Here is a 26,975-nt window from a genome sequence, read left to right as displayed (position 1 = left end):
CGGGCGCGGGCATATGAGACAGCGGAGGCGGCGGCCGCCGCAGACCCTGTGCGGTAGGGCTGACGGCCGTCGGACGCGGACGGCGCGGGCGCTGCAGAGGCCCCCAGCCCGAGCCCGCGCCTGAGCCCACCCCGAGGCCCCTTCCCTGCCCTCCTCCCCGCCTGCGGGCCCGTGACCTCCGAAGCCGCCAAGATGGGGGTAGGTGCTCGGGCCGGCGGGGCAGTGCGTGTGTGCAACCTAGAGGGTCCAGTGACATTGGGTGACCCGGCCCGCGCTTGTTGTGTCTCCGGTGGAGTGTGTTTGGGCGCCTGGGTCGGGGTCTGTGGCGCATGTCTCTGTGTGCGGGTCCGCGGGGGCCGGGACCGGCCTCCGCATCCCTGCCTGCCCCGATGCTGTGGCATGCCCAGTCTGTGTGCGTGCGTGTGCTGGTGCGCGCGTGTGAGCTCCTGGCTCTGTCAGGCCCTGGGAGCACCGTCTGCCTGCGATTGTGCAGCCCGGTGTGTCTGACGGTCTGCAACCATGTCTGGGTGTGTCTGCTAGCTGGTGTTTGCGTCTGGGGGTGTTGAAGCCCCTCTGCTTCCCTGGCCGGGTGGGGACCAGATGACCTCTCTTTCTCCTTCCAGGCCTGAGCGGGGGAGGGGGTCTCTGCAGTGCGGTGCAGTGCGGCCTGGGGCTGCGGTTGTGTCCAGCCCTTATCTGGGGGAGCAACCATCGGGGCTGGGAGGAGCAGGAGAACCCTGGCTGGGGACTAAGTGCCTGGCTGAAGGCAAACGTTTGCAAATGCGTGGTGGGGGGCGGTGGGGGTGGGGATCCTGCATGCCTGGCTATGCCCTTGCCTCAGTGTCCGTGTGTCCTTGTCTGTCTGCGAGTCTCTCCAACAGATGCCGCCTCCTTTTCCTGGCTGACCACCTGACCCCCAGCAGCCCTGGATTCCTCCCTGAGTGCCTGGGGCGCGTGGCGGAAGGGGGGTGCTGGGGGATGGGAGAGACAGGAGGGCTGGGCTGGGCTGGGCGGGATGCAGAGGGAGGGTCTGGGTGGGAGAGACTAAGGGAAAGAGAATATGAGGGATGGGGAGAAAGATGGCGGATGAACGCTGATGGGCCCAGGGATGGAGGTGGGGGATGGGGTTTTGGATCTGTGGATTGAGGTGGGTGAGGGGGGATAGGGAGAAGAAATGGGTGGGGAGAGGACTAGGGAGAGGAAGGCGGGTGGGAGTCAGTGATGCTTCCAGGTAAGTAGGATGGAGGGAGGGGAAGCCATGGCAGATGGAAGAGAGGACTGAGGCTAAAGGCCTTAGAGAAGGAACTGTGGGAGGTGGAGGGCGGAAGGGGGGGCAGGAGGGTTGGGGGGAACTTAGGAAAAGAAGTGGGGACAAGAAGAGTGAGGTGCTTTAGACACGGAAGCAGAGACAGAGAGACAGAGACATGGAAAGATGGAGAAAAATGCAGAGACAAAGAGATACTCCAAAAGAGACAGGGAGAAAGAGACAAAGAAAGAGACACGGGCAGAGAGACAGTAAGACATAGAGCGACTAGGAGAGAAACTGAGGCTGAGAGAGGTGACCCAAGGACACACATGTGCTCTCCAGACACAACCTGAGTTAGTTAGCCCAGGTGATGGGAAGAGGAGACAGAGGGCAACAGGGGAGGTCGAGGGAGAGATGCCCAAAGATGATGCCCCAGACACCCTGAGGGGGGAGGGACGGGCTGGCCAAGGTACCTAGACTGTGTGAGCTGAGGGCGTCAGGGAGGCGGACAGCACAGAAAATGGCAAGGAGCCGCAGAGCAGACTGCAGAGAGACAGGCGTGCCCCCCACTCTTGAAGGTGCTCTCGCCCTGCACTGCACCCCTCTGGGCCTCCTGCTTTCACTGGGAAAGTGTCAGCTCCCCCTCCAACAGATGGAAGCCTGTCCCCAAGGGAGTCTGGTCATAGCAAGGGCAAGCAAGAGCCAAGGTCGCCCAGCCCCTCCTCCCTCAGACCAGGGTCCAGGCCCCCAACCCCTCCTCCCTCACACCCAGGAGTCCAGGCCCCCAGCCCCCTCCTCCCTCAGACCCAGGAGTCCAGACCCCCAGCCCCCTCCTCCCTCAGACCCAGGAGTCCAGACCCCCAGCCCCCTCCTCCCTCAGACCCAGGAGTCCAGGCTCCCAGCCCTCCTCCCTCAGACCCAGGAGTCCAGGCCCCCAGCCCCCCTCAGACCCAGGAGTCCAGGGCCCCAGCCCCTCCTCCCTCAGACCCAGGAGTCCAGGCCCCCAGCCCCTCCTCCCTCAGACCCAGGGGTCCAGGCCCCCAGCCCCTCCTCCCTCAGACCCAGGGGTCCAGGCCCCCAGCCCCTCCTCCTTCAGACCCAGGGGTCCAGGCCCCCAGCCCCTCCTCCCTCAGACCCAGGGTCCAGGCCCCACTCCTGGGCCTCACAGGGACCCAAGCATCAGCTCCCAGCCTCCCCTAAGGCTTCAGGGGTGCACAGCTGGCTTTCTTCCTGACTCCAGCCAGGCCCCATCTCTCCTCTCCTGCCTCCCCCTCATATCTCTACTCTGACCCCATGAGCTTCTATCTCCACATCTCCCTCCATGGGTCTACTTCTCTGCAGAGGCTGAGACCCCTCCTGGGACAGGGGCTGAAGGAGTGTCCTCACTGGCCCCAAGCCTCTGTGCGTTGTGTCAGGCGCAGTGCTGCTGCAGGGCTGGCCCAGGGCCAACCCTCCCTCCCGCCCCCTGTTCTGTCCTAGAAGCTCTAGGCTGCAGCCCCTCCCAGTAGCCCCCCAAGCTCAGCCTCGGGTCTGGGGGCAGACAGCAGGCAGCTCAGCCCTCTGCAAGGTCACGAGGAGATTATCGCTGAGCCTCGCTGAGCTTGGGATCCTGGCGATGGGCCCATAGGATCTGTCAGCAGCCCTCCACCAGCACTGGCCTCTCCCCACCCCTCCCAGGACACTGCCTTCCCCATCTGCCCAGGCTGCCAGACTGGAACTTCAGTCAGTCCCCCTCACTGCATCCAGTCAAGCCAGGCCTGGGGCTTCTGCCTCTTGCTCTTGTGCACCCCACATCCCAGCCAGCTCCCACTCTGTCCTCCAGAGACGTGACTGTGTCCACCCCCTGTCCAGCCTGTCCACAGGAGAGAGGCTGGGACCCACAGCTTGTCAATCAAAGCCCTCAGGCTGGCTGTCTCCCAAGATTTGCTGGGTCCTCTGAGAGACAGAGACTGAAACATCCATGGGGCTGGGGAGTGAGGCCCAGGATCAGAGACAGGAGGAGAAGACTGGGAGAGCAACATACCTGAGAGCTGGACCGGAGGGACAGGGATGCCAAGATGGGTGCAGAGACAGACAGACGCAGAGAGAAAGATTGCAGAGTGAGACAGTGAGAGACAGTGAGAGAGAGACACACCGAGCATCACAGAGAGGAGGCGGACTGAGAGATGCAGACAGAGAGAGGCAGAGATAAGGATGCAGAAAGATGCGGAGACAGAAAACACTGACCCCTCTTAGAGAGGCAGAGATCCCAGTCCAGGCTGGGGGCCTGGACTCCTGGGTCCGGAGAAGGAACCCAGAGGGACAGACTCAGCTGGACTCAGCAGGCAGAGATGGTTCAAGAGATGGAGACAGACATTGTGTGAGAGACAGAGACATAAAGAGCTGGAGAGCAGAGGGAAACAAAAAACTCATAGGGAGACACATGCAGAGAGACTCAGAGACAGACAGACAGACAGACAGCATTGAGTGATGAGGGCGAGAGATCAGGGATAGACATAGCCACAGAGATGTAGAGATAGAATAGACAGAGGGAGACAAAACAGAACAAGATAGAGAGGCATAAACAGAGACCCAGACAAATCAAGAGAGATAGACAGACACAAGAGATAGACACTTGGAAGGTTGGACAGGCCTGGGGAGGGGGGGAAAGAGACAGAGGAGACACACAGAAGTAGAAAGACACATAGAGACAGAAGCGAGTGACCCGCAGACATGGGCGCAGAAGCAGAGAGGAGCGCAGACCGCCCCGATGGAGACCCTCAGGGACGGACCCCCAGCAGCACGTGGGGCCAGAGACGGTGGGGCCATTTGGCAGAGACGAGGCTCACAAGTTTGAGAGACACCCAGAGCCCGAGGGGGAAACCCACCCAGAGACAGGGACTGAGAGACACGGGGCGGGGGAGAGCGGCTCGGAGGGCCGGTGCCCCCGCAACCCCTTCTCGCCCGCAGTCTGGTGGCTCTGACAGCTATCGTGTCGCCACCTCGCAGGACAAGAAAGATGACAAGGGTTCGCCTAAGAAGAGCAAGGCCGCCAAGGAGCGCCGGGACCTGGAGGACCTCAAGAAGGAGGTGGCCATGGTAAGCCCCGTCCCTGGCGCCGCACTGGGTCCCCACCCACCCCTGGGCCTCGCCCACCCCTGGGCCTCGCCACTCACCTGCCTCCCCTCAAACGTCTGTTCCTCAGACAGAGCACAAGATGTCAGTGGAAGAGGTCTGCCGGAAGTACAACACGGACTGCGTGCAGGTGCGCGGGCCTGGCGTGTGGGCTGGGCCGGGCCGGGTCCTGGGATGCTCGTTGCGTGCTGGGGTACCAGGGCTGCTCGGGGAAGGTTCTGTGTGAGTCCTGTGTCCCTCCCACCCCCCAGGGTTTGACCCACAGCAAAGCCCAGGAGATCCTGGCCCGGGATGGGCCTAATGCGCTCACGCCGCCACCCACCACCCCCGAGTGGGTCAAGTTCTGCCGCCAGCTCTTCGGGGGCTTCTCTATCCTGCTGTGGATCGGGGCCATCCTCTGCTTCCTCGCCTACGGCATCCAGGCGGGCACCGAGGACGACCCTTCTGGGGACAATGTGAGTGCCCTCCACCCTGCGCTTCTCCCTGTCCCTGTAGACTTTTCAAAGCCCACTCCCTCCATGTCCTCCTCTACCCTTCACAGTCATCCCTGAAAGACCTGGAGAAGGTACAGGGAAACTGAGGCTCAGACAGGCCAAGTCACTGACCCAAGATCACACAGCAGGACGTGTAAGCCGGCTCCATCCCAAGACTGTGATCTCAGTGGCCTACGGGGCAGACACCCCAGGTGGCCGTGGCCTGAAAGAGCCCAAAGAGAGGGGGTGCTCATGTAGAGACCCAGGCAAACCCGACTACGGGCTGTCAGGGCCCAGCTACCAACACAGGGGACACACGGGGACACACGACATGCCCATGAACACAGGCCCACACACGGATTACATATGGATTCTTGCCTGCACACACACGCACATAAACACATATGCAGAGTCAGTGCAGTCACACTTGGGTACAGTCACGCAGCCACCTAGCTCAGGCACACCGGTACAGACAGACTGATGGGAAGACAGACACAGGAACTCAAACACACAGAGTTGCAAGCGGACAGATGAGGATCAAGCACAAACACACAGTATCCTCAGAAATAAAACCCAAACAGGAAGAGAGACAAACAGAGACAAAGATTCACACAGAGACTCAAACACAAACAGTCCCATAAATTTAAAGCCAGACATGCAGACAGTCAGACATACACACTGACTTAAACAGACAGACACATGGACAGACCATAGCACACCCCCAGATTCTCTAACACAGACAGAAGGCAGACAGACAGATGTACAAAACAGAGAGATGGACAGACCCAGACACCCAAACACACTCATGCTCAGAAAGAGGGACTCACACATGATAGGCAGACAGACTCACAGACAAGAGAGACTCAGACACACAGACCTTCACATGGACACAGCTCTGGGGTCAGACACACAATGGCAAACCCCCACTGACACACAGCTCCCTTCCCAGATTCCACACACTCGGGTGGGGCCGGGGAGGGCTCAGCCAGCGTGACCCTGCGTCTCCCCGCAGCTGTACCTGGGCATCGTGCTGGCGGCCGTGGTCATCATCACCGGCTGCTTCTCCTACTACCAGGAGGCCAAGAGCTCCAAGATCATGGAGTCCTTCAAGAACATGGTTCCCCAGGTGCGGGTGCCCAGGAAAGGCCAAAGGGGGAGGGGACAGGTGGTGGGCACCGTGCCAAGTGACTGCAGGGAGAAAGAGTTCGGGAGGTGACTCCTTTCCATCCCCCCCCCCCCCCCCCCAGCAAGCCCTCGTGATCCGGGAAGGTGAGAAGATGCAGGTGAATGCTGAGGAGGTGGTGGTCGGGGACCTGGTGGAGATCAAGGGTGGAGACCGAGTCCCAGCAGACCTGCGGATTATCTCGGCCCACGGCTGCAAGGTGGGCCTGGGGCTTGGGGCCCCGCTCTGCTCTTCCTGGAGTGGCCAGGAGTCCAGGTCCCCAGCCTCTGCTCCCTCAGACCCAGGAGTCCAGGTCCCAGCCCCTCCTTCCTCACACCCAGGAGTCCATGTCCCCAGCCCCTCCTCCCTCAGACCCAGGAGTCCAGGTCCCCAGCCCCTCCTCCCTCAGACCCAGGAGTCCAGGCCCCCTCCTCTCTCAGACCAAGAGTCCAAACCCCCTCCAGCCCCTCCTCCCTCAGACCCAGGAGTCCAGGTCCCCAGCCTCTGCTCCCTCACACCCAGGTGTCCATGTCCCCAGCCCTCCTCCCTCACACCCAGGAGTCCAGGTCCCCAGCCCTCCTCCCTCACACCCAGGAGTTCATGTCCCCAGCCCCTCCTCCCTCAGACCCAGGAGTCCAGGTCCCCAGCCCCTGCTCCCTCACACCCAGGAGTCCATGTCCCCAGCCCCTCCTCCCTCAGACCCAGGAGTCCAGGTCCCCAGCCCCTCCTCCCTCAGACCCAGGAGTCCAGGTCCCAACCCCTCCTCCCTCAGACCCAGGAGTCCAGGTCCCCAGCCTCTGCTCCCTCACACCCAGGAGTCCAGGTCCCTAGCCTGTGCTCCCTCACACCCAGGAGTCCAGGTCCCCAGCCCCTCCTCCCTCACACCCAGGAGTCCAGGTCCCAGTCCCTCCTCCCTCAGACCCAGGAGTCCAGGTCCCAGCCCCTCCTCCCTCAGACCCAGGAGTCCAGGCCCCCAGCCCTCCTCCCTCAGACCCAGGAGTCCAGGTCCCCAGCCTCTGCTCCCTCAGACCCAGATGTCCAGGTCCCCAGCCCCTCCTCCCTCAGACCCAGGGGTCCAGGTTCCCAACCCCTCCTCCCACCAGTCTCCTGTGGACAAATAGCCCCTGATTCCAGGCCCTGGCTAAGCCCTCTCTCCTCCGCACCCACCCCCAGGTGGACAACTCCTCCCTGACCGGCGAATCAGAACCCCAGACCCGCTCTCCCGACTGCACACACGACAACCCCTTGGAGACTCGGAACATCACCTTCTTTTCCACCAACTGTGTGGAAGGTGCGTTAGGGTGTGGTGGGGGCACCAAGCTGGGGCAGGGCTGGTCCAGATGGGCTCAGGTCCCTCTGAATCTCACCGAGCTCCTCCCCACACCTCAGCCTAATCCCCTCTGGCCCCACAGGCACTGCTCGGGGCGTGGTGGTGGCCACAGGGGACCGTACTGTCATGGGCCGCATCGCTACCCTGGCTTCAGGGCTGGAGGTGGGCAAGACGCCCATCGCCATCGAGATTGAGCACTTCATCCAGCTCATCACGGGTGTGGCCGTCTTCCTGGGCGTCTCCTTCTTCGTTCTCTCCCTCATTCTTGGATATAGCTGGCTTGAGGCCGTCATCTTCCTCATCGGCATCATCGTGGCCAATGTCCCAGAGGGCCTGCTGGCCACGGTCACTGTAAGGCCTGGACTTTACAGTGGGCTTGGGGGAGGGAGGGCTGGGGGTCCAGACCCCTGGGTCTGAGGGAGGAGGACCCCATACTACTGGGTCTGAGGGAGGAGGGCGCTGGGGACCCAAACCCCTGAGTCCTGGGGGAGAGGGGGACTGAGAGTCAGACCCCGGGTCTGAGGGAGGAGGGGCTGGGTGTGGATTTCAATGTTCTTGATAAGGGCAATGTGAGTATTTCCGGCTGAGCCTCCTAGATCTTGAATGAGGAGGGTCCTGGGACTCAGAGATCCTCATTAACAAAACAAACAAACAAACAAACAAAAATCTTGAGAAACACTACAAGGCATAAAGGGCTAACAGTTCTACCTTTTTGCAGTTAACTCACAAATTTAAGAAGCATACCATAGTGATAGTGCTAGAAATCTAAAAAAGATATTAAAGCCCTAGCTGGTTTGGCTCAATGGATAGAGTGTCGGCCTGCAGACTGAAGGTCCCGGGTTCGATTCCAGTCAAGGCCACATGCCTGGGTTTCAGGCTCGATCCCCAGTAGGGGGCGTGCAGGAGGCAGCCGATCAATGATCCTCTCTCTCATCATTGATGATTCTGTTTCTCTCCCTCTCTCTTCTTCTCTGAAATCAATAAAAATAAAAAAAGACATTAAAGTAGTTTAAAAATAAGGTAACAGTCCCCTTTCCTCTGCCCAGCCGCCAGCCCCATTATGGAAGTCCGCTCTCCGCTCCTCCCGCAGGTGTGGGTACATTGCTGCGTGTTAGAAGTTTTCACGCACGTAGACGGGACGGTCCTAGGGAAACTAGTCTGCCCCTTGATCCTTTTAGTTAATGTAGTAGCAGGAAGAGTTTTCCACTTTACCATATTTGAAGCTGCTCTTGGTCAAAGGCTTTCCATAGACATCTAACGTACACACCCAGGGTTGCACGTGAGAATGTACGGCCTGAGCTTCTGGGCAAATGAAACACTCATGCCAGCTGCACCAGCTCAGGTTCCCCAGAATCCCCTCAAGACCTCATCCAGCCCCTGCGCCCACCCCCAGGGTAACCCCTACACAGGCCCTGCTGAAGCATAGCTTTCCTGCTTCAGATCAATTGGAATAATTCAGTGTCAATTCTTGTTTCTGGTTCTTTTTTTTGCTGAGCATCCTGGTGGTTTTTTTAAATATATTTTTATTGGTTTCAGAGAGGGAGAGAGAGAGACATTAATGAGAGAGAATCATTGATCGGCTGCCTCCTGCACACCCCCTACTGGGGATCGAGCCTGCAACCTGGGCATATGCCCTTGACCAGAATCGAACCCAGGACCCTTCAGTCTGCAGGCCGACGCTCTATCCACTGAGCAAAAAGGCAAGGGCTGAACATCATATTTTTTAACTTTATCCATGCAGCTGGCTGCAACAGCAGCTCGCTCTTTTTCATTGCTGTATAGTATTCCATCTTTACTCCACAATTTATTTGTCCCTTCTGCTGTTAGTGGGCATTTGGGTTGTTGTCATTTGGAAGCTATGGTAAGTGCTGCTGCTGTGAACGTCCAGTACATGTCTTTTGAGACACCGTTTTCTGTTGGTTTGTGCCTTGGGGTGGGATTGATGGGTGACACCGTTCTCCGTGGGCGAGGCCGTTGGGTGGCTGGCACTCACGTTGCTGGTCCATCCTGCGCCTGCCGCTGCCTGTACCTTGCCTGTTCCTGTGCGCCCGCAGGTGTGTCTGACACTGACTGCCAAGCGCATGGCACGGAAGAACTGCCTCGTGAAAAACCTGGAGGCTGTGGAGACCCTGGGCTCCACGTCCACCATCTGCTCGGACAAGACAGGGACCCTCACCCAGAACCGCATGACAGTTGCCCACATGTGGTTTGACAACCAGATCCACGAGGCCGACACCACTGAGGACCAGTCAGGTGAGGGTGGGGCCCAGGCGGGGCCCGAGGGGGCCTGGCCCCAAATGAGCCCAGCTGTGACACGTGCCTCCTCCAGGGACCTCGTTTGACAAGAGCTCGCACACCTGGGTGGCCCTGTCCCACATCGCCGGACTCTGCAATAGGGCCGTCTTCAAGGGCGGTCAGGACAACATCCCTGTGCTCAAGGTGGGTCCGGCTGCCCGCCTGGCTTTGGCCCTGCCCGCACCCACCCCTGCTGCTCTGCCCTGACAGCCCTCTCTCCCCAGAGGGATGTGGCCGGCGATGCCTCTGAGTCGGCCCTGCTCAAGTGTATCGAGCTGTCCTCCGGCTCCGTGAAGCTGATGCGGGAACGGAACAAGAAAGTGGCCGAGATCCCCTTTAACTCCACCAACAAATACCAGGTACCGGCCTGGACCGCCCTTTCTCTCTGATGCCTTAGCCCTCAGCCCTGGTGCCCTCCTGCTTTGGGCAGGTTATTAGTCTCCGCAGAGCCTTGGTTTCCCCATCTGTAAAATGGGAATGATAGCACCCGCCTGGCGGGGACAGGAACAGAGCCGAGGGAGAGCGAGGTCTCTGCCGGAGCAGGAAGCAGAGGAGTAAAGATCTTCCTGCAGCAGAGCGTGGGAACCAGCCGGGGATCTCTTCCATTCATTCAAATTTTTTTGAGCAGCCACCGCGTGTCACACACGTGGTTTAGGTCCTGGGGGTACATACCACAGTGAGTCCCCCTGGTGGAACTTACTCTCTAGTCACGCAGGGGTCCTCAAACTTTTTAAACAGGGGGCCAGTTCACTGTCCCTCAGACTGTTGGAGGGCCGGACCATAGTTTAAAAAAAAAACTATGAACAAATTCCTATGCGCACTGCGGGCCCGGGACGAGTCGGCTACTAAGCAGGACAGGCAGCGGCACCTGGCGGGCCGGATAAATGTCCTCGGCGGGCCGCATGTGGCCCACGGGCCGTAGTTTGAGGACCCCTGCCTAGTGCTAGAAAACAGACAATGACAAAGGCACAAGGAAGTAGGGAATATTTCTGCCGGTCATCGTGCTGAGGGTGGGAGCCGGGGGAAGTGTCCCAGGCAGTGGGCACAGTATGTGCAAAGGCCCTGAGGCAGGAGTATGTTGATGTGTTTCAACAAGAGCCCGCAGCCAGTGTGGCAGAGCAGTCAGCCCGCGAGTGTGGTGGGAGCTGAGGGCAGTGGATGCTGGGCCAGGTCCTCTCAGGCCTTCTGGGCCGTGCCGAGGACTTGGGTGTGACTCTGTTGGGGACAGTGAGCCACGGGAGGGCCCTGAGCAGGGGAGAGATGGGACCTGACTTACATTCTTTAATTTAATTTTTTTGTGTTAATCCTCACCGAAGGATATTGTTTTCCTTTTCCCGTTGATTTTTAAAGAGAACAGAAGAGAGAGAGGGGAAGAGAGAGAGAGAGAAGCATTGATGTGAGAGAGCCACATCAATTGGTTGCCTCTCACACGAGCCCCAACCGGGGCAGGGATTGAACCTGCAACCCAGGTACCTGCCCTTGACCGGAAGTCAAACCCTTGACCTTTTGGTGCACAGTCCGATGCTTGAACCACTGAGCCATGCCAGCCGGGGATTGACTCACATTTTTAAACAGCTTTAGAGAGAGATAATTCACATGCTATAGCTCACCCATTTAAAGTGTGTAACTCAGTAGTTTTAGTATTTTCACGGTATGTGCTGTCATCTACACAGTCAATTTTAGCACATTTTATCACCTCAGAAAGAAACCCCACTTTCCTTACCTGTTGCCCTCAACCTCCCCCCTCTCCCCAAGCCCCAGGCCAACCACTAATCTACTTCCTGTTTCTATGGATTTGCCTGTTCTGGACTTTTCACATAAATGGGATCCTACAATATGTGGCCGTTTGTACCTGGCTTCTTTCACTCAGCATAATGTTCCCAAGGTTTGCCCATGTTGGAGCATGGATCAGTGTTTCATTCCTCTTCACGGCCGGATAGTCTTCCATTGTATGGATAGGCCACCATTTGTTTGTGCCCCTCGGCGACTGTGAATAACGCTGCTGCGAACATTCACGGAACAAGTTTTTGGAGGGGAGCAGTTGGGGGTATACCTCGGGGATGGCTGGGGCACATGGGAACTCTACATTTTGGGGAGCTGCCAGACTGTTTTCCAAAGTGGCTGCACCACTTCCCATGAACTCACATGGTTAAAGGACTTGTCTGCTGTGGGGAGAAATGCTCTGGGGCCGGGAAGGCTGAGTGGGGGTTCAGTGTGGAGGCTGCTGCGATGTTGCATGTGAGAGGTGGGGGTGGCCTGGAGGTCAGAACCTGGGCGAGCCGACCAGATGTGGGGAGGCTCAGATGTGGGAAAAGGAGGAGTCGGGGGAGGCCCAGGGCAGGGAGAGAGGCACGTGTCCTGTGGACAGCGGGGATTTCTGTGAGGAACTCAGAGGGGCAGAAATACCTGCGGTGCAGAGACCGAAACTGGCGAGGAGAGCAGAGCTCTCTGCAAGGGCCTGAGAAACAGATGGTCTCAGCTGGAGGTTTAGATAGCACCTCTGGGGGAGCTGCCTGTCCTGGGCCCCTGGCTCTGGTCGGGCTGGGGTCCCCTCCCTGCCGGTTTGGGCAGCTCCAGGTCCCTGTGAGGCTCAGGCACAGCCACCCTCTCCTCTGTCCCCAGCTCTCCATCCATGAGACCGAGGACCCCAACGACAACCGGTACCTGCTGGTGATGAAGGGCGCCCCCGAGCGCATCCTGGACCGCTGTGCCACCATCTTGCTTCAGGGCAAGGAGCAGCCTCTGGATGAGGAGATGAAGGAAGCCTTCCAGAACGCCTACCTCGAGCTGGGAGGCCTGGGCGAGCGTGTGCTGGGTGCGCACTGTGGGTGGGCTGAGTTGGGGTGGGGGCAAGGACCGGGGTGACACTGCCCAGAGCTGGCTCAGAATAGGGCCTCCCAGAATGCACCATGAATGAATGAATGAGTGAGTGACTGAGAGGGGGTGACAGCTTAGGAAATGACTGTTGTCTGACTGGCCCACTGGGGACGACTGCTGGGACTGGAGGCCGGGAGCTGAGGGGCAAGAGGCCGGAGGCCTGGGGTGGAACCCTCATGCCCGCACCGTCTCTGCCGCCAGGTTTCTGCCATTACTACCTGCCCGAGGAGCAGTTCCCCAAGGGCTTTGCCTTCGACTGCGATGACGTGAACTTCACCACAGACAACCTCTGCTTCGTGGGCCTCATGTCCATGATCGACCCGCCCCGGGCGGCCGTCCCGGATGCAGTGGGCAAGTGCCGCAGCGCAGGCATCAAGGTGTGGCCGGAGGCTGCTGGGGGGACAGGGCCGGCGCCCCAGGGGCCAGTGCAGAGGCTGGACCATCCCCAAACAATGCCCACAGGTCATCATGGTCACAGGCGATCACCCCATCACGGCAAAGGCCATTGCCAAGGGTGTGGGCATCATCTCCGAGGGCAACGAGACGGTGGAGGACATTGCCGCCCGCCTCAACATTCCCGTCAGCCAGGTCAACCCCCGGTGAGCACCGTCTCCCCAGAGGGCGGCCGTCCCCCTTCCTGCCGGGCCTCCTCTGTGGACTCGGCGCCCGGTCCTGTTCCTCCTCCGCGTGAGGACCAACAGGCTGGAGCAGTCTCACATCCCAGCTTCGCACACACGGGCCGTGTGGTCCTGACCAGGTCATTCAGCCTCCCTGAGCCTCGGCGTCAGAGCCTGGTCCTCTGCCTCTCCTGTCCGGGAGTCGGGCCTGCCTGGCTCCCCGCCCATCGGTCGCTCCCCACACGTCCTGACCTCTCCCGGCTCTTCCCAGGGATGCCAAGGCCTGTGTGATCCATGGCACCGACCTCAAGGACTTCACCTCCGAGCAGATCGACGAGATCCTGCAGAACCACACGGAGATCGTCTTCGCCCGCACGTCCCCCCAGCAGAAGCTCATCATCGTGGAGGGCTGTCAGAGACAGGTGGGCTGCGCCGGGCTCCTCCCGCGGGGGGCCAGGCCCGGACGTGGGGCGGCCCCTCACCCTCTCTCCCTGCAGGGGGCAATCGTGGCTGTGACCGGGGACGGCGTGAACGACTCCCCAGCGCTGAAGAAGGCTGACATCGGGGTGGCCATGGGTATCGCTGGCTCTGACGTCTCCAAGCAGGCGGCAGACATGATTCTGCTGGACGACAACTTTGCCTCCATCGTCACGGGTGTGGAGGAGGGTGAGTGGCCGGTGGCCCTGGACACGGGTCCCTGCAGGAGGCTGGGGAAGGGGGCGGGGCCTAGGCCAGTGCTGCAGTGGGGTGCACGACAAGGAGACCCCCCGGGACCCACTGTGCCTGAGGAGTCCGAGCTGCTCCTTTCAGTCCTCCTCCCCCGGGGTTGGGGCTTCCTGGGGGCAGGGCCGAGAGGACGCCCTTTGGGGCCCGGCGTTGCCCAGCGCAGGCCCAGGCTGGTGAGAAGACTCAGAAGCATTTTTAAAACCCTTGCAAGTGCAACCCCGGGGGCAGAGGGTCCCGAAGGAGGCCCTCCCCCAGCCGGGGGTCAGGGTCCAGGCAGCCTCCCAGGACCACATGGGCACTTTTATGTCGCTGGTGCCAGGGAGGGAGCTGCGGGCAGAGGAAGCTGAGTGTGTGAGACGGGCCCTGGGAGCCCAGGCCACACAGCCCGGGCCCCCCCGCCTGATGGGTCTTGATACAGCCTCCGATGGGTTTGTTCTCATTTTTAAAAAATGATTTTTATTGATTTTTATAAGGAGAGGAAGGGAGAGAGAGAGAGGGGGAGAAACATCAGTGTGAGAGCAACATCGATTGGCTGCCTCCTGTGCATCCCCTACTGGGGTCAAGCCGGCAAACCAGCAGCCTTTCGGTGCCCGGAGGACGCTCAGCCAACAGCCACACAGGCCAGGCTGGGCTTGTTCACGTTTAATTTTATTCTGCTCATCAGAGTAGCTCATGGTGATTACGTAACATGTAGGGAAGCGTGAGGAAGGAAGTTGGAATCACCCGAAGCCTCACCCCCCAGAAGTAATCGCTGTTCGTGCTGCCGTGTCCTTTCTCCCAGCTTCTCTCCCCATCTGAAAGGCCCCCCGTGTAAAAAATTACGTGCAAGAGAGAATTCAAACAGGAAAGCTGAGCCTAAAGTGACAAGCTAAATGCCCTCTCCCTTGTCTCCTGCCTCCCAGAGGACACCATGGCTAACCCTGTGCATCTGTGCGTATGCAGTGCACACATGCATGGACACGCGTGCTCACGCCTTCCAGACATGTACTAGGGTCCTACTTTATGCATCACGCAGGGTGCTGGAGATGCAGCTGTGAGCACAGCAGACATGATCCCTCTGTGGGAGAGACAGCTTTAAGTCCACAAACAAATAAATGCATAACTGCGAATTGCGATAAGTGCTAAGAAAGGAAGTGGGGTGCTTTGACAGATAATAATGGGGTTCCTTCCTCCTTAGAGAGGGTGGACAAGGCCTCTCTGGAGTGAGAAAACCCGAGTTTAATTTCCAGGAGGGCAAGTCCCTGGTATCTCCAAAGCAGAGTGAACAGCATAGGGAACCCCGCTGCCACTGTCACCCAGCTCGGACAGTTACAGCTCATGCAGATCTTGTTTCATTTCCCCTCCCCCACCACACACTCTGGATCCCGTTCAAGCACATTGAAGTAATTGTTTCATCCATAAATGTCTTAGGATGAGATACCACTGGTTTGTGGAGGGCAGTGCATGCATTCGAGGGAAAGGGAATAGCAGGTGTGAACACCTAATCGTCTTATTTTTACACAAAAGTGATCAAACCATCCATACCTGCCTGCAGCCTGCTTTCCTGCCCCTTCCTCCTCCTCCTCCTTTTTTTTTTTTTTTTTTTTTTGTTAATCCTCACCCGAGGATATTTTTCCATTGATTTTTAGGGAGACTGGATGAGATAGGGGAACACAGAAACATTGATGTGAGAGAAACACATTGTGCCCTTGACCGGAATCGAATCTGGGACCCTTTGGTCCGCAGGCCGACACTCTGTCCACTGAGCCAAACCAGCTAGGGCTCCTGTTCCTTCTTCACAGCATACCTTGTTGCTCTTGTCTCTCAGCACATGAGAGATGGTGGAGCGAGGGGCTGGCTGGAGTTATCTTTAGTTTCTTTGTGCTTTCTACACACTGTACTGATTGAATTTTTTTAAAATGTATTTTTATTGATTTCAGATAGGAAGGGAGAGGGAGAGAGAGATAAAAATATCAACGATGAGAGAGAATCATTGATGGGCTGCCTCCTGCACACCTCACACTGGGGATTGAGCCCACATGTGCCTTTGGCCGGAATCGAACCTGGGACCCTTCAGTCCGCAGGCAGATGCTCTGTCCATGGAGCCAAACCAGCCAGGGCTATTGGATTATGACATGTACAGTAAGGTGGGCAGCTCAGTGACTTTTACACATGTACCCATCCGTGCAACCACCAGCCCCCTGCGTTTCATCAGGTCCCCTCCAGTCTTTATCCCTGCTCCTAGAAATAACCACTAGCTTGACTTCTGGCACTATAAGTCACTTTCAAATCTCATCTACATGGAATCATGCAATATGAAAGCTTTTGTGTGTGGCTTTTTTCACTCAGTGGAACATCTGTGAGATTCATCCATGGAGTTGGGTGTGACACACCTTGATCCTTTTCCTTGCTGAGTGGTATTCCACGGTATGGATGGGCCGGTTTATTTATCCACTCCCCTGTCGATGGGCACGGGGGTCGGTTCTGGTTTTTGCTATTGTGACTAACACTATGATGAGCATTCACACTTGCTTTTTGGTGGACAGAAGCACCGATTTCCCTTGGTATAAACCTAGAAGCAGGTTTACTGGGTCAATAGGGATGGGGAGATTTAACTTTAATGGAGACTGCCAAACGGTCTTCCAGAGCGGTTGTATTTCAAGAACGGTTTGGACAGGGGTGACATGCTTGGATGTTTGTGTGGACGGTGGGCAGGTGAGGAGATGGATTAGAAAGGACCCGTGAATTGGGCAGGGAAGGAGCAGAGGGAATAGGGTGCGATGGCGTGAGCACCTGAGGTCTGAACCTGTCCCTGCCACAGGCCGCCTGATCTTTGACAACCTGAAGAAGTCCATTGCCTACACCCTGACCAGCAACATCCCTGAGATCACACCCTTCCTACTGTTCATCATGGCCAACATCCCACTGCCTCTGGGCACCATTACCATCCTCTGCATCGACCTGGGCACTGACATGGTGAGCCCACAGCCACGCCCAGGGCCCCGGGGGGCAGGGTCCCTCACTCCCCGGCTCACCTGTCCTCTCCCGCCCAGGTCCCTGCCATCTCATTGGCCTACGAGGCTGCAGAGAGCGACATCATGAAGAGACAGCCCAGGAACCCGCGCACGGACAAGCTGGTTAACGAGCGGCTCATCAGCATGGCCTATGGGCAGATTGGTGAGGATCTGGGGACCCTGCCTCGACCTTGGCTGTCAGCCCGGGACCTAGAGCAGGGCCTGGACCACCGTGGGCACCCAGAAACCTTGTGCTGGATGAGTGGAGAACAAGTAGGACTTGGAGCTGCAGGTCTGGAAGAGGCGGCTTACAGATGGGTGGTGGTCACCACGGTGGGGGACAGGCCTAGAGGGGGCGCACCTGGGCGGCACATGGGACACTGAGTAGCAGAACAGGATTGGCCCCAGGTTGCTCCACCACCTCCGTGATGGGAAGGATGAGACTAGCCTGTGAGCTCTACGAGGGCAGGAGTGAATGTCTTCGCATTTCTCTCTGCCTCCTCCTCAACCTGCTGCCAGAGGTGATGTGTGCTGAGCTCCCCGTCACTGGGATGTTCCAGGAAGCAGAGGCTTCCCGGTGGTGATCAAAAGCCTGGGGAGGTCATTCCTGCACATGGTTAAGACTCAAGCCCAAGGGTCCTCAGGGATGTCCTGGTGTTCAGGTGGCCTCGCAAGGCGGGAGGGGCCACCAGGTTATCCGTCTGGGGAGCCCTCTCCCCGAGGCTTCTGTCCCAGATGACCCATCTCAGGCGCTCGCCACCAGATGGGCCTCTGAGAGCCCAGCCCCGGATGCTGTTTAGCAAGAGGACTGAGGGGGCCCACCCTCTGCCAGGCGAGGGTCTCAAGAGGCCCCAGGGGTGCCGTGGGCTGGCTGCAAGCCCCACCTGAGCCTCTCCACACTCCCCTCTCTCCTCCTCTCAGGAATGATCCAAGCTCTCGGAGGCTTCTTCTCCTACTTTGTGATCCTGGCAGAAAATGGTTTCTTGCCTGGCAACCTGGTGGGCATCCGGTTGAACTGGGATGATCGCACCGTCAATGACCTTGAGGACAGTTACGGGCAGCAGTGGGTGAGTGGGGCTGGCCCCACAGCATGGCAGGGGCTCCCAGCCAGCGTCCCCCCACCTTGTCCTGCTTCCCACGATGGCCCTTCTACCCCAGAGTCCAGATCAAGACCCTTGCTGTACACGCAGGGCCTCTGGTGCTCTAGGCCCAGCCTGCCAGGGTCTGGTGTCTACGGGCCACACTCTCTCTGCCCTGCCAGGCGAGACACCTTCGTTGCCTTCTTCCCGTTGCTGTCTGTCCCTTCAAAGTTCACTGGTGTCTGTCCCCTCAGGAGGCCCATGGGGTCCTCAACCTCCTCCCACTCCCCTCGATGCCAGGGATGGTCCCCGGTCCCCAACTGATGACCGAGGTCACCGTTAATCTCTCTTCCTAGTACGTCCCTGACTTCCCATGGGGTATGAGCCTAAGAGGGGAGACACTTCTGAGGTCCTGGGGGACCCCATCGGGAGAGTCCCTGCTTTGCCTGGGTGCAGACAGGGAGCCTGGGGGCCGGGCCGCAGCCACACTGACTGCCGTCCTGCACGCCGGTCATGGCTCTTGCAGACGTACGAGCAGAGGAAAGTGGTGGAGTTCACGTGCCACACGGCCTTCTTTGTGAGCATCGTGGTCGTCCAGTGGGCTGATCTGATCATCTGCAAGACCCGCAGGAACTCGGTCTTCCAGCAGGGCATGAAGTGAGGGCTGTGAGCTGGCTGCCTCCCCTCTGGCTGTTTCCGTTTCTTGCCTCTCAGTTGATTTTGTCTCCAGTGACCCATCTGTCTTGGATTCCCTCTCTCTCTCTGCATCTCTGGTGTGTGTGTGTGGTCCCTGGGTCCCTCTCCAGATCTGCTCTACCTTTTCACGCACCTGCCTGCCTATGTGTCTTCGCGGTTTCTGTCTTCCTGTCTTTGTCTTTTATTGTGGCCGTCTGCCTGGATCCCTTTATGCCTCTCTGTCTCCCTGTGTCTCTGTGCCGGCCGCTCTGTCTGCCTTGGGTGTGCTTCTGTCTGTGGGTGGGTTAGGGCTGCTGGGTCCAGCCCTGCCTGTGCCTCCAGGAACAAGATCCTGATCTTCGGCTTGTTTGAGGAGACGGCCCTCGCTGCCTTCCTGTCCTACTGCCCCGGCATGGACGTGGCCCTTCGCATGTACCCTCTCAAGTGAGTGCCCCTCACAACTCCCAGGACTTCCTGCCGCCTGAGGACCCTGCAGGCATCTCCCCAGGGGCTCTCTCACAGGCCCCTCTCTTGGTGTCTCTCGGAACCCCCTTCTCTGGGTCCCCACTGTAGCCCCTGTTCTGATGCCACCAAGCCGCCCCCTCCACTGTGGGGTGTCCTCACAGCGGGTGCTCGGAAGAGCCCGGCCCGCAGCCATGGCCAAGGCACCCCTTCTTGTGGGCAGGACGGATCAAGGGAGAACCCCCCTCATGTGGCCCCTCCTGTCCTCTGGGACGCTGCCCACTGCCCCACCTCGGCCCCACACTGACGCCTCCTGTTGTCCCATCTCCGCAGGCCCAGCTGGTGGTTCTGTGCCTTCCCCTACAGCTTCCTCATCTTCGTCTATGACGAAATTCGCAAACTCATCCTGCGCAGGAACCCCGGGGGTGAGGGGCTACAGGGGCACAAGGGCGGGGCCGAGGAGTGGCTGCGGGAACAGGCAGGCACCGCGGGGGTGGGGCGGGGCGGCACCCCGGCGGCTGGTCTGACGCTAACCTCGCTCTCTGTCCCCCCGCTTCCCTCCTATGTCCTCGTCTCTCCCTTCCCTTTCCATCGCGTGTCTCTCCCCGCCTCTCTGGGCCTCCTCTCTGCCCTGCCACGTGTGTCCTCTCCTTCTTGGTTTCTTCCTGTGTGTGTCTCTTTCTCTGTCTTGGTGCTTCTTCCCATGCCTGTCTCTCTCCGTGTCTGTTTCTTTCCTCTCCAGGTTGGGTGGAGAAGGAAACCTACTACTGACCTCAACCCCACCACCTCACCCATCTCTTCCCTGCCCCCGAAGCCCAGGAGAGCCCCCTCCAGTCCCCCCAATTTTGTATTCTCTGGGGAGGGGCCCTCTCTCCCCTTGGTCCCCACCTTGGCCCCACCCCCTCAAAGTATCTCCGGCCCCTTCCCTCTGTCCCCACCCCCTGCTGGCATCTCTCTCCCCACCCCCCACCCCCATGTCCCCGTCCCCGCCTCTCTCCTCTCTTTTCTGTGTCTCTGTTCCTCTCCCGCTCCTCCCTCTACTTCCCAGCCCCCTCCCTGGGCTCTTTTTTACTCCCCCTCAGCGTCCCCCGCCCTGGCTGACGCCGTCTCTGGTTCTGGACAATTATCAAATATATCAGTGGGGAGAGAGAAAAGGTGTGTGTTGTGCTTGCTTTCTGGACTGGAAGGGGGCCGGGGTGGGAAGGTGTGCCTTGTGCTGGGGCATTCACACAAGGCCAGGAATATGGACCGGCACCAGCTTGGGAGTCACAGAATCTCAGGGTTAGAGTGAAAGCAAGCAGCTTGAATTCGACCGGCTATAGGCGATGGGATGATGGGATCGGAACAGGGGAGAGGAAGGGCGTCACACTCTGGATCCTCTCGTACTGGAATAGGGCCCCAGGGAGGTGATGACAATGACAACTGTGATGATGTGATGCTGGTGACTCATTGAGCATCCACTCTGTCCTCTACCCTCTTCTAAGCACTCTGTGTATAGAGACACTTTTAATCCTCACAGGTATGAGGCACAGAGAGGGAAAGCGACTTGCTCAAGGTCACACAGCTGAGAGGAGACAAATCTGGGATTTGTAGAGGCTATCCAAGCTCTAACTCACTGTGCTATTTTTTTTTCTCTCTCTCTTTTTAAATTGATTTGAGAGAGAGAGAGAACAACAACAACAACAAAAAATCGATGTGAGAGAGAACCATCAATTGGTTGCTTTCCGTAAGTGCCCCAACCAGAGATCGAACCCAAAACTTGGGTATGTGCCCTGATCGGGAATCGAACCTGCCACCTTTTGGTGTATGGGATGACCCTCCAACCAACTAAGCCACACTGACCAGGGCTCTCTCTCTTTTTATTGAGATAAACATTCATATAGTGAAGTGCACAAAACTTAAAGGCACAGCTCAACAATGTAAAAAATTACGTCCACGCTGTACAACGGGCCGGTGTGGCTCCGCTGGTTGGAGCATCATCCCTTACACCACATTGTCGCGTGTCATGGGCAGCCCGCTCTTCTTCATTGCTGCGTGGTATTCCACTGCATGACTATAACAGAATGTGTTGTCTCTTCCCCTGTTGATAGACATTTGGGCTGTTTCCACTTGGAGGGCTATTGTAATTGGTTCTGCTAGGAAGAGGAACATTCTAGTATGGACACATTGGGTACCTGCATAGCAGTGAGACTACTGGTCATGGGGTGGACTCTCTTTAGCTTTCCCAAAGCTCTTGTGCCATTTTGCATTCCAATAGTGCATGAAAGTTCCATTTGCTCCACATCCTTGTCAACACTTGATATAGTCAGTCTTTTGAATTTTAGCCATTCTGGTTGGGCAGGTATACCACTTCCCTTGAGGCAGCCTTTCTAACACAGCCCAGAGATGTGAGTCAGCGGAGGGGCTGGGGCCAGGATGCTAAGAGTTCACAAGTGTGAGCGAGTATGTGCACATGTGCACTGCACAAAACCACACTGAAGGAGTGCCTGAATCTGAGGGGTGGGGGTTGCATGAGCCCAGACCTTTCCTAGGGAGGCTGCAGAAACGACTTTATTCATCAGGTACCAGGTAAGAAATGCTCCCAGAGACAGGGGGCAGTCAGAGGCCCAGAGAGGGGAGGGACTTCCTTGAGGTCACACAGCAGGGATATAACCCAGGTTTCTGATGATCTGTACTAAGGTCTTCTCACCCTCCCAGCTCTTCTTCCTCTGAGGATCCAAGAGGCAGGAAGGAGATCTCAGGCTAGAGGCATATGGGGCCAAGGCCCACCTCCCACAGTCTTCTCAGGCGACCCCCTCATCTCCCATCATCCCCCTAATTCAGGGCCCCCTGCCATAGGTCCCCTCTCTCAAGGACCTGGTCTTTCACTATCCCCTTGTCTCAGGGATTCTCCCATCTTTCACAGTATCTCTCTCTGCCTTGGGGTCCTGTCTCCCACAATATCTGTTTCAAGGGTCTCCTCTTCCACACTGCCCCTGGGACAAGGCCCCATCTCCCCAAACCTTTGATTCAAAGTTTGATTCAAAGTTCCTCCGATGCCTTGCTTAGAGGCCTCACCAACAACGTCTTGGCCTCTGGACCCCACCACCGTCCATGGCCCATGCTGTTCAACACCTGCAGGCCTCTGCCCATTATGTCCTCTGCTCAGAGCAAGTACTGGTGAGTTACGGAGTAAAGTCACTTTCATTGAGTTCCTATAAGGCAATCCAACAGCTCTCATAACAAAAGTCAAATCCAAATTTCCCAAGGTAGGCCATGTGAGGAGGCAGCTACTCTGGACCTCTGCCTCCAACTCTGCTCCCCAATATTTATCTTCCTCTTGGGGGCTCTTTCACTGGTGACCACTGCTGCTCCCACCGCTTTGAACTCGGTGCGGCCCCATTAACACGCTGGGCTCCGTGTGCACTCACTGTCTTCCTTTGATTTCTTGAAGCCAAGTGGGAAACCTGAACAAGACTCGACCAAAAGCTGGGGCTGATAAACAATAACAGCCAATCGGATCTTCACGGTGTGGCTCCTTCAGCTTCAGTCTAGGACCCTCCTCAGGGGCCCCCTCCTATTGCTCCACTAGTCCCTTTGGCAGAAGGATGTCCCCCACCTCCTGGGAGTGCCCTCCAACACCCTTCTCCCAGCTCCTCCTGGGTAAGAGCAGGGGTAGAGGCCCCTTAGGGGCAGTCGCTTCCTGCCTCCCCAGATCACCCTGTACCCATGCCAAGTTGATCATGTGACGTTTGTATCTAATTCCCCGGCTGACTGGCTCTTTGCCACCTCAAAGCCCAAACCCAAAAGGGATGTGGACCTTGGAAAACAAGAATTGGGGTTAAGAGTCACCTGGATATTGCACGTGGGAATCCAGCCTTGAAAAATTAGGCCCTCAGTCTTGGCTTTCTGACACTTCACACACATTCTTGAGGCTGTTTTGTGCACCCTTTAGAATGCCAGTCATTTTCCCACAACTCACTCAGAGGCAGAGTAGGGGCAAAGACTGAGAGAAACACAGATGTGGGAACTAGGGAAAGGAAAGGCCCAAGTCTCAGATTTTGGGATGTCCAAGGGGCCCGCAGCCCTTAATATCTTACTGTTAAATTTGAGAAGGCTGAACTCTAGAAATAATCATAACATGCATGATACTAAAGTAGCAATAACATCCACTACCATTTATTGAACTAATTGTCAAGACTCAAACCCTAAAAAATAAAAAATAAAAAAAAAAGACTCAAACCCTTTACATGGACCAGGTAGATGAATTATCATAACCCCATTGAGTGTGGGTACTGTCAGGGTCCTCATTGTCCAGGGGAATCCACTGAGGTTCAGGGAGCTGATGAGGTCAACACAACCTGGATTTTCACCTTTCACTCAGCTCTTTTGGTTATAACAACTCCCTTTTTAAAAATTTCAACCTTTTCCCTTTCCCAACTTCCCTCTTCCTACTCACGAAGGGTGGTGGTGGTGGTGGTGTGTGTGTGTGTGTGTGTGGGAGGGGTGTCTCTAGATTCCTAGTCCTAAACCATTCATCTCTGGGAGCTCAAGGGTTGTGGGGAAGTTTTGCTCCCCACCTCAGATACTCCTTCCAGCAACCATGGCCTTCTCACTAGTCTCTGCCTCTTGAAGAAAGAAGTAACAAGATTCCTATGAATTCTCTACAGTCTCACTGTTCAAAACATGGTCCATGCACCAGTAACAGCAGCATCACTTAAGAACTTGTAAAAATCAGATAAATGGGCCTCACCCCAGATCTGCTGAATCAGTGTTTTTATGAAGTCTCCAAGTGTTTCGTATGCACTCTAGAGTCAAAACGACAGCGCTAGCCAAAACCGGTTTGGCTCAGTGGATAGAGCGTCGGCCTGTGGACTGAAAGGTCCTGGGTTCGATTCCGGTCAAGGGCATGTACCTTGGTTGCGGGCACATCCCCAGTGGGAGGTGTGCAGGAGGCGGCTGATCGATGTTTCTCTCTCATCGATGTTTCTAGCTCTCTATCCCTCTCCCTTCCTCTCTGTGAAATATCAATAAAATATATTTAAAAAAAAAAAAAAAAACGACAGCGCTACACGGTCCCCATTGTGCATAACACCTGCTTCTGCCTTTAGAGCTCCCTTAAGGGCCACTAGTGACAATCTTCCTGACGCCACACCCCCGACTTCTGGAACTACAACTCCCACAATGCCCAGAGGCGCTCGTCATCACTTTACGAGACTACATTTCCCAAGATGTTTTGCGAGCCAGCCCACCATCATGGAGTCCACCCTCCTCGACATCAAGAGAACCACAACTCCCACAATGCTTAGCGACAGAACTCCAGTCCCGAACGGCGCCACGTAGGCTCTGCTGGGTGGGGCCCGGATCCCGAGGGGCCGGCGGGGTCCGCAGGACCCAGGGCTCGTTACAGCGGCTCTACCCTTCACGACGCAGACATGGCAGCCGAGAAGGACCAGCAAAAGGATGCCGAGGCGGAAGGACTGAGCGCCACGTGAGCAGGCCGGCTGTAGCCCCCCTGATCGAGACCCTCCCGGGCCCTCCGTCTCCCTCCTCCCTCGGGTCCCAGGAATCCAGGCCCCAGACACTAGAGTCTGGGCCTCTGGTCTCCTCTTCGAGGGCTGAGGAGTCTGGGGTCCAGGTCTTGCACCCTTACCCCTACTCCCTAGGGTCCAGGAGTCTTGCACCCTTACCCCCCAGGACCCCGGAGTCTGGGCCTCCGCAGCCTTCTTGGGCTGGGGGTCCGGCCTCCGGCCCGGCTCCCACTGACCTGGCCCTGCCCACCAGGACTCTGCTGCCGAAACTGATCCCCTCCGGCGTGGGCCGTGAGTGGCTGGAGCGGCACCGCGCCGCCATCCGGCCCTGGGGTGCCTTCGTGGACCAGCGGTGCTTCTCGCGGCCCCGCAACCTGGGCGAGCTGTGCCAGCGCCTCGTCCGAAACGTGGAGTACTACCAGAGCAACTATGTGTTCGTGTTCCTGGGCCTCATCGTGTACTGTGTGTGAGTGCCCTCCGCCAGGCCCGCCCGCCCCGGCCCGCCCCACCCGACCCCACCCGACCCGCCGGACCCTCCCCGGGCCCTCCCGCACCGGCCCCGCCCCACCCCACCAGGTCGCGCCATCCCATCTTCTCTCTGGCCAGGCCCTGCCCCCAGGGGATAGCTCTGCCGCTCTTTCACCACAGATCTGGCCCCTACTTCCCAATCAGCCTGTCCAGTTTGACCAAATGTGACCTGAACTTGCCAGATCTCAGGGACATAGCCGCCATCCGCCGGTGTAGAAGGTCCGGGTCCCCCCTGGGTGGGCCAGCCCCAACTGCCTGACCGATGCCTCCCTGCCCTCCTGCAGGGTTACATCTCCCATGCTGCTGGTGGCCCTGGCCGTCTTCTTTGGTGCCTGTTACATCCTCTATCTGCGCACATTGCAGTCCAAGCTTGTACTTTTTGGTGAGAAATCCCCTGCAAATGGAGCCCTAGACCCTCAAATCCAGGTCTCTTAGAACAAAAGCCTTAGAACCCAAACCCAAGTCTGCCCACGCCTAGATCGACACCAGATCCCCCAAACCCTAAAATCTCAGACGCACCAGATGCTCCACTCAGTCTCAGCCACCACATTTTTATTCCCCAAACCTGGGGTAAGATACCCAGAACCCACTCTCCACCTAGCTCCTGTCCCTTAACCCTCTTCGAGGAAAGCATCAGCTGTAGATACCCACACTGGACACCAGGTGGCTACGTTGCGCTGCCTAGATCTGTCCCCATCCCTGTCCTGCCTTGTAGTGTGGGGATCAGAAAAATCTTGAGACTTCTCAGAGAGGGAAGCTGAGGCCTGTGGCTCATGTGGTCCCAGACTGGCACCAAGCACTATTGGGAAAAAAGGGGCCTGAGTTCCTGGGTGGGGGTGCTCAAGGTTTGGAGTGGGGATAGGGAGGAGTTGGAATCCGATAGGCAGGTAGTCCTACAGGGGTCTGCAAGTTATGTGTGTGACAAAGGTGGGCCGGTGGAGAGGATGGTGGGCAAGCACAGGGCATGGCGGGAGTGGCTGGAGCACAGCCTGGACCTGGTGTCAGCTGCCGCCGCCCCGGGGCCTGCACATCCGTCCTACTCTGCTGATAAACCAGAAATCTGTGCTATTATGTGAAGTGGTTTGGTTTCCCCGTCAGCCTCAGGTCAAATTCTTCAGGAACATGGTGCATTTACAGGTCAGACTTGGCCCTTGGGCCACCAGTTTGAGACTCCTGGTCTGCATGAGAGCAGGTTGGAGCAGGAGATCCCTAGTCTGGGGGGAATGGGAGCCGGGAGCTTCCCAGAGGAAGTGGGTTGGAGGCAGGGGGAGGGGCTGAGGAAGGTGTGCTGTATTCTGGCAGACAGCGAAGACATTGGAGACACGGGTCAGGCCTGGATTTGGAGGGCCTTGGCATGAGGAGTGTGGGTGATCCTGAGGCTCCCACTGGACTGTTGGGGGGCATTCAGGGTTACTCTGGGAGAGAACAGCTGCCCCAATGCTGTCTGTCCCCCAGGCCGAGAGGTGAGCCCAGCCCATCAGTATGCTATGGCGGGAGCCGTCTCCTTTCCCTTCTTCTGGCTGGCTGGCGCAGGCTCAGCCGTCTTCTGGGTTCTGGGTAAGTACAGGGTCTGGGTAGTGGGGGTGGGGAGTGGGGACCAGGAGAGGGAGCAAGGCCCTGAACTGTCCATTTTTCTGCAGGAGCCACCCTTGTGGTCATTGGCTCCCACGCTGCCTTCCACCAGATCGAGGCCGTGGATGGGGAAGAGCTGCAAATGGAGCCAGTGTGAGGGGTCTGCCAGCCTCCAGAGCCAGCTGCCCATCCCTGTCCCTGCCCGCACAGCTCTGCCCCTCCAGCCAGCAGCTGCCTTCCCACCATAAGCCCAGGGGACCAGCTTTGGAAATAAAGCTGTGGTAGTTGTCATTCAGCACATACCATACTCTCCCTG

General features: G+C 57.8%; 2 protein-coding genes across 3 annotated transcripts; both read left to right on the top strand.

Moving 5' to 3' along the window:
* Window position 1: 1 nt before the first annotated feature.
* ATP1A3 (ATPase Na+/K+ transporting subunit alpha 3) lies at window positions 2-20,199 on the top strand. Of its 2 annotated transcripts, none has more exons than XM_080645474.1 (23): window positions 2-198; window positions 4,235-4,324; window positions 4,431-4,490; window positions 4,612-4,815; window positions 5,846-5,959; window positions 6,081-6,215; window positions 7,169-7,286; window positions 7,408-7,676; window positions 9,380-9,578; window positions 9,655-9,764; window positions 9,845-9,979; window positions 12,243-12,435; window positions 12,699-12,874; window positions 12,960-13,096; window positions 13,386-13,536; window positions 13,612-13,780; window positions 16,641-16,795; window positions 16,873-16,996; window positions 17,755-17,900; window positions 18,439-18,569; window positions 18,930-19,031; window positions 19,383-19,474; window positions 19,792-20,199. In XM_080645474.1, the coding sequence occupies exons 1-23, from the start codon at window positions 193-195 to the stop codon at window positions 19,818-19,820; spliced, it is 3,045 nt and encodes a 1,014-aa protein (XP_080501600.1). In that variant the 5' UTR covers window positions 2-192; the 3' UTR covers window positions 19,821-20,199. The 2 variants fall into 2 exon arrangements, with proteins under 2 accessions (XP_080501600.1, XP_080501599.1); XM_080645473.1 differs by having other exon boundaries at window positions 15-198; window positions 4,196-4,324.
* Window positions 20,200-24,258: 4,059 nt separating this feature from the next.
* Window positions 24,259-26,961, top strand: RABAC1 (Rab acceptor 1). Its single transcript, XM_080645532.1, has 5 exons — window positions 24,259-24,519; window positions 24,813-25,025; window positions 25,372-25,469; window positions 26,543-26,644; window positions 26,728-26,961. The coding sequence occupies exons 1-5, from the start codon at window positions 24,464-24,466 to the stop codon at window positions 26,814-26,816; spliced, it is 558 nt and encodes a 185-aa protein (XP_080501658.1). The 5' UTR covers window positions 24,259-24,463; the 3' UTR covers window positions 26,817-26,961.
* The last annotated feature ends 14 nt before the right edge of the window (window positions 26,962-26,975 follow it).

This window comes from Plecotus auritus, assembly GCF_963455305.1.
Source record: "Plecotus auritus genome assembly, chromosome: 10".
NCBI lineage: Eukaryota > Metazoa > Chordata > Mammalia > Chiroptera > Vespertilionidae > Plecotus > Plecotus auritus.
Note: the sequence above shows the minus strand (reverse complement) of the source record. Positions and strands in the feature narration are given on the sequence as shown.